Here is a 6,823-nt window from a genome sequence, read left to right on the forward strand (position 1 = left end):
AAATGCTTTATTTCATTTCGCTTTCCTGTCACCTTTCTCCTTGAAAGGGACCCAAGGCGGTTCACAAGAGAAACCAAGTAAAGCCCAACAATGCAATTTTAAAAGCAAGTAACAGCACCACACATAAAACAGTATAAAATTATTTTAAAAGCATACAGAAGTTTAAAAAAGAGTTTCTCCCTGCCCTCCATAAGAAGCTTCCTTGTTTCCCCATTCAAAGCCCACTTGGACAAAATGGCCCAAAAGAATGGTGTGTGGTAAGTGTCTGTGTCCATCCGAGGCTCAAAATGGCCTTTGCCTGCTGGCGAAAGGAGACTGCATTGTGTGTCTGTGTCCATGTGTCATCTGAGACTCCTGTGGCACGGAATCCCAGAGGTCGGGCGCAGCCACCAAGAAGGCCCAAGTTGGACCAAACGGCGCTGGTGCTTGACAAAATGCCAGGCGGCCAGGCCTGACCTTTGACCCTCGTCCCCTTCCAGGTTCCTGCTGCGATGACAGCGGAAGAGCTGGTCTTTGAAATCCTGGACCGGAGGAAGATCGTCATGAAGGAGAAAGACTTCTGGAGCTGCTTTGAAGTGAACGAACGGGAGGAGGCAGGTCAGAGGCTGAAGAGGGAAGTTTAAGGGCTGGAAAGAGCTTCAGGGCCTTCTGGGTGCTGACCGCTCCTTTCTCCGGCCGAGGGGGAAAGGTCACCAGGGAAAGACCACCCTTTACTGACTTTCCTTGTGGTCCATGGACTACTCATGGTCCACAATCTCTTGGCTGCTGGTCCCTGGAGATTTTCCAAGGACACCTGTCGCCAGTGGACCCAAATATGATCCCAGTCCCTGGGAGTCTGGGAGGTTTGGGGGGGGGGGAATAATTGTTGGTCTCCCAACTCTGATCGCTTGGAAAAGAGTGGGTTCAGGGCTTGTAGGCTCAGCATCCTGGGAGTTCTAGGTGAACAGGGATTGTGGCATCATTGGTCACCCCCCCCCCCCCCAGGACAATCCAGTTCCACTCCAGTTTGACTGCAGTCCCTGCAGGAGTTGAAGCAGTGAGATGGCTTTTCCCAGCAATGCTGTACTGGCAACCCTACAGTTGATAAATTTTGCACCTGTGCAGTGGAGAGAACGTATTCCCTGCACAATGCATAGCCAGACTCCCGCAGCAGACTCGCCTTCTAAAGAGGTCTCTTGCAGGAGAGTCTGGCTTTGTCCCAGAAGCCAGGCGCAAAGGGAGACAAGGCATCCCCTCTTCACTCTTAAAATGAAGCCATGCCTGTGTGACTATAAGGGGATCCTGTGGCCTTGGCCAAAGTGCCTCTTAGGCAACTTGGGATGACTAAGCCTCAAAGGAGAGTCTTATTGAGAATGCCACAGTCAAGGTAGACATAACGATTGCACAGGGGAGGAGCAGTATGTCTTGTGGTAGCACTTCTTAATTGGCAGCAGCACATGCAAAATACAAATGGCTCTCCGACGGAGCGCAGGTGCTTTAGGAGGGGACAATGCTAACTTAGACATGCAAATGTGCAAGGCTGGGAGGGGGGTCCGGAGGCGTTCCTCCTCCTGCGCCTGATGCTCCCTCATCCTCTCCTTGCGCAGAGCGGCCCTTGCACTACAGCGAGAAGGTCCTTCCGATCGTCCATGGCCTCGGGAGGGAGAGCTGCCTGGTGGTCAAGCGCCAGCTGTCCATGGAGAACATGCTGCTTTACCTGGGTAAGGAGCTGGGGAAACGAAGGAAGGAAGGAAGGAAGGAAGGAAGGAAGGAAGGAAGGAAGGAAGGAAGGGGGCCCTGGGGTGGGGCACAGCGTTCGCTCCAAGAGTCAACAGAGGACAAATTGGAAACAACAATAAAAATCATATAAGTATACAGTTTGCAGTGTAAATAGGCAAAATGTCTTACTTAACCAGTGGGCACCAGCTTAAGAACAGAATGTAATCCTATTCTATGAAGTGGGCCCTTTACTTAGGTTTCAACTATTGTTAGTCTGTGAGCGACTGCTAGTATTGCTATCAGTTATAAAACCTCACCATCTGGGTTTTCACAGCAGAAAGTGAAAAGTGTGCAACCCTTCTGTCCCCCTTTCCCCACCGTCTCTTAAGAGTTGCCTCAGGCACCAGCGCTCTGGGCAAATGTTAAAGAGCCGGACAGTGGCACAAGAGAGGCAACTGTGCTGCTTTTAGGAGCCATGAAGCTGACTTTACATGCAGTGACCCTGTCCTGAAATTTTCTTGGCCAGGTTTCTTCAGAGGAGGCTTGCCTTCTTCCAAGGCTGAGGGAGTGTGTGACTTCCCCATGGTTTCCATGGCCAAGTGGATTTGAACCCTAGGCCTCCAGAGTCCTAGTCCCACAACACTCAGATCCCAACTACATCAACTGGCTTTGAAGAATTCCTCAGAGGGGGCTTCCCAGGGGTTTTCCAGGGCTGAGCAGGGATTCGAACCCTGGTCCTACAGAGCCCTAGTCCAACACTCAGACCTCTGCTCCATGGTGGCATCCACAGAAAGGTCCTGTGAGATGTTTAGCCTGTCAGATGCCTGGGATCAGATTGTTCTCACCTTGATCAGGACAGGTGGAGATTCGCACTTGTGCGGATTGGCTTCCCTCTTTCCTTTTCCTACATAGAATGCTGAGGACCCATTTTCCAGCTGCCAACCCCAAGGGACCCCTGTCCGGCTGCGGGCGCCTGGCCTGTTGGCCGCAGGTTGGCCCATGTAGAACTTGCCAGCAAAAAGGCTTAAATAAAGACAGGGTTCTTGGGAAGGGCAGCCCAGAATAAAGTGACCTTTCCAGGCCGTTCTTCCACTTGTGACCATGTCAGTCAGGAAGGGCCATGCGCCTGGGAGGAGGCTGTGGCCGCAGGGCCTTTTCTCCCTTGGCGCCTGAGGTCCCTCATGGCCTCCTCCTCGGAGCCCTGGTGGTTTTGGCGCTGACCCTCGACCTGTGGACACCTCAGGATGGAGGTTCCCAAACATGGTGACCGCCGGCCTTGCCTGCCTCCCTCGCCTTCTGAACATTTCCTCCTGGAGCCACTGCTCAGCCGTGGGCAGCTGGCCATTTCCATTCCTCTCCTGGGCTGCCTTCCTCAGTGGGTTCTCCAACCTCTTCACCTTCTCCTTCCTCCGCAGCCAGCAAAGTGGGCGACAGCAAACACGGGATGATGAAGTTCAGGGAGGAGAAGAACCTTCTGGGCCTTGGGCTGAGCACCGGCTTCCATGACCGCTACTTCATCCTCAACGGCAGCTGCCTGCGGCTCTACAAGGAAGTCCGGGTGAGCATCTGGCCGGCCTTCCCTCCAGGGCCAAGGTCTCCGTCGACTCCTTCTTCCGTTTATATGCCATCTTTCTCTCAAGCGGAAAGGGACCCAATGGGAGGACATGGGAGCAGGGCCTCTTCTTCTGCTGTGGCCCATTCATCTCCCCTAGAAAACTAAAACATGGGCTCCCGTTCAAGTCTTTGGGGGCTAACCCATTACCCCTTCCCCAAATTGGCACACGGCAGTGGTTTTTAACAGTGGTCAAAGCGGTACCTTGTTAACTGGAAACCAAAAGCCTTATGAGGAATAGCTTTAGGGAGCTGAGTGCCTTTAGCCTGGAAAAGAAAAGAAAGATGGTTCAGAGGTGGCATGAAAGGGATCTTTAAATATCCTAATAGAAGAAGGAGTGAGCTGCCTTTCTGCTGCTCCAGAAACTAGGACACAAATCAATGGACTGAAATTACAGGGAAAGACCATAGAATCATTGAGCTGGAAGGGACCCCAAGGGCCAATCAAAGTACCCCCGATAGAAAGCCATTATGATTATTATTATGATTATTATTATTATTATTATTATTATTATTTATTAAAGTTTATTTCTAAAGCGCTGTAAATGTACACAGCACTTTGCATAGAGATAATCAAAACAATAAAAATATAAAACCTGTCAATGGCGTACAATTTACAAAATACAAAAACAATAGGTAATAATATAAAATTAGTTTAAAAAGCAGCCATCCAGCCTCTGTTTAAAAACAGCATCCAAAGAAGGAGACTCCACTGAGGGATGTTTTCACCGTCGAACAGCCCTTACTGTCAGGAGGTTCTTCCTAAGGTTTTGGTGGAATCCCTTTTTATGTAAACTTGCATCCATTGTTCTGTATCCTATTCTCTGGAGCAGCAGAAAAGAAGCTTGCTATCATGTCATCTCTTAACCGTCTCTTCTCCAGCTCCTTAAGAGAGTCCACCTAAACCTCAGGAAAAATGGTTCGACTGTAAGTTGTTCAGCCTCAGGGCAGGCTGCATGGAAAGGGATCTTGCAGCACCTTTGAGACCAGTTGTGCAAAAGAAGTTGTAGCATGAGCTTTTGTGGACTCTATGCATCTGAGGAAGTAGACGGAGTCTGTGGAAGATGATGCTACAACATTCCTATACCGCTTCTCAGTGCCCTTAAGCCCTTCCAAAGCAGTTTGCAAAGTGTGAATGAATTGCCCCCAACTAGTCAGCCCAAAAGGTGCTGCAAGATCACTTTGTCCCCAGAAGATGTTTTGGGCGATGGCTCTGGCTTCTCTGCTGGAGGAACGGAACGGAGGCTGACAGAGCCTCCTCCTCCTCCTCTTTCTTCGCAGGCCTTTGAGCCGCAGAGTCCAGGCTGCTTTTGGAGGCTTTCCTGGCGGCCGATGTCCTGCAGCTGCCCAAAGGGCTGATGTCGGGAGGGAGGTCTTTGCTTGGGCCCTTCTTGCACACAAGAACAAACAATCAATACATTAAAATGAAAATAACAATTAAGCTCTCTCCCTGTTAGCTGCAATGAGGAGAGCTCTTCTTTTTCTTTAACTTTTCAGGACTTTGTAAAATATGGTATTTCTTTCCCTTTTGTGTGATTTGGCATTTGTGCAAAATGCATATTTTTCTGCCTAAGACGTTGCTTTGTGTGTATGTTCAGAAGGCAGTGGTTTTTGTGCAAGAAATCCCAGGTCCTCAGCTTGGATGCTTTCCTCCTGGGTCCAGGAGGCCCTGGTTTCGGTTGCAGCCAGGAGGGCGTTTGCGCATCAGCGGCGCCCCTTCCTTGAGACGTCGGGTCTGGCTTCGGTGGCGCATTACCTCCCAGCTGGATTACTGTAATGTGCTCCATGTGGGTCTGGCTTTGGAGAGAGTTTGGAAACCTCACTTGGCCCAAAGCATTGCATCCAGATCGCTGACCAGGGCTGGCTACTAGAGGGAGAAAATACAACTCCCTTGCTCTGAGTCCCAGTCTGGGAGGAAACTGGGGTATAAATAAACATAACAATAAATGTAATGCTTCTAATTCTGAAGAAACAGGTAGGGTCAGAGGTCATTGGGGCTGACCTTTCCTTCTCAAACGCTTTTCCTTTTCTTTTCCTTTCTCAGAGTCACAAACCGGAGAAGGAATGGCCGGTGAAGAACCTGAAGGTCTACCTGGGCATCAAGAAGAAAGTCCGTCCTCCAAGTTGGTGAGCAGTTGGAGAACGGTTGGCCCTCCCAAATGTTGCCAGACTGCGACTCCCATCATCCTCCGCCATTGGCCAGGCTCACTGGGGCAGATGGGAATTGGAGTCCATTCCAGGAGGTTGGGGCCGCCGTAAGTTCCCAGCCCTGGTCTAGCCCAGTTTTGGCTGAAAACCTGCATATCCCAGTTGAAATTTGGGGACATTTTTTGTTTTAGATGATGATGGTGGTGGAAGACCAAGCAAACTCTGTCCTTTCCTTGTGGCTCTGCATGACTCTCTGATAATCTGGGAATGGGTACTGGAGTCTCCTTAGCCCATGGGTTTCCCACCAACTCTCCCCAGTGCTACGTTCCCCCCCCCCCCGTTCCTCCCAGCGATAGGTTTGAAGGGAAGACGGGGGACATGGTGGCCCTCTTTAAGCCTCTCTTAAGGGCTGCCCCAGAGAGAAGGACCAGGCCTAAGGGGGTCCTAGAGATGGAACCTCTTGGCAGGGAGAGTGGTTTGGCAACAGACCCAGTGGGCTCGCCTCCTCTGGACATCTCCAGAAAGAGGCTGGACAGTTACCTGCTTCTGGGGAGGGGGCTCTAGATCAGCGGTTCTCAACCTGTGGGTCGCGACCTCTTTGGGGGTTGAACGACCCTTTCACAGGGATCGCCTAAGACCATCGGAAAACAGATATTTCTGATGGTCTTAGGAACTGAGACACCGCTCTGCTATCCAACATGAGGAACTGTATTAAAAGGTTGTAGCGTTAGGAAGGTTGCTATCCACTGCTCTAAATGAAGGTGCTGCATGGAGCCAGGGGCTGGATGGATGATGGCTGCGGGGGACCCCTTTCCCTGGATCTCCTCAGTGCTATATTTCCCCCTGGTTCTCCTTAATTTTGTGGGTCCCATGGCTGCCTTGAGCATTGTTTCCCCCATTTCTCCTCAGAGTAAGGTTTCCCTCTGCTTCCTCTTAATTCTGTGGTTCCCCTGGTTGCCCTGAGCACTGGTTCCCCCTTGTTTCTCCTTAGCGCTGCGTTTGCCCCTGGTCTCCCGCCATGGGTCTCTGTGGGGCAGAGAGCAGAGAGGTCCTCCTTCTCTGACTGCTGGGAGGGCAGCTCCTGCCTCCTTTGCTGGAGCAGGCCCAAGGGCCTTTTCCAGAGCCGACAGTGCCAAGTCCCCAGCCCTCAGTCCAGTGGGCAATGTAGGCGGTGCCCCTTGGCCAAGAGAGCCAGCTCTTCCCTCTTTAGCCTGCCATGGCTGGGCTCCTTTGGGCCGATGAAGAGCCAAAGGGCCAGAGCCCTGGTGCGTAGTTGGGCTGCTGCCGACGAAGGAAGGGTCGAAACAGCCTTGGAAGGGAAGAGCAGACCGGACTTGGCGTTGGGGGGGTTGGCTGCGCTGATGCA

At 51.5% G+C, this 6,823-nt stretch overlaps 1 protein-coding gene across 2 annotated transcripts in view; it reads left to right on the plus strand.

The window, feature by feature from the left end:
* The first annotated feature begins 6 nt into the window (after positions 1-6).
* The window catches only part of LOC121926775 (arf-GAP with Rho-GAP domain, ANK repeat and PH domain-containing protein 1-like), a 14,665-nt gene continuing 7,848 nt past the window's right edge, over positions 7-6,823 (plus strand). For both annotated transcript variants that reach the window (XM_042460038.1, XM_042460040.1), the window contains exons 1-4: positions 7-597; positions 1,587-1,700; positions 3,114-3,256; positions 5,354-5,436. In XM_042460038.1, the coding sequence (XP_042315972.1) occupies positions 492-597; positions 1,587-1,700; positions 3,114-3,256; positions 5,354-5,436 (446 nt within the window). In that variant the 5' untranslated portion in view covers positions 7-491. The remainder of the gene's footprint in view (positions 598-1,586; positions 1,701-3,113; positions 3,257-5,353; positions 5,437-6,823) is intronic.

This window comes from Sceloporus undulatus, chromosome 3 (assembly GCF_019175285.1).
Source record: "Sceloporus undulatus isolate JIND9_A2432 ecotype Alabama chromosome 3, SceUnd_v1.1, whole genome shotgun sequence".
NCBI classification, from domain to species: Eukaryota; Metazoa; Chordata; class Lepidosauria; order Squamata; family Phrynosomatidae; genus Sceloporus; species Sceloporus undulatus.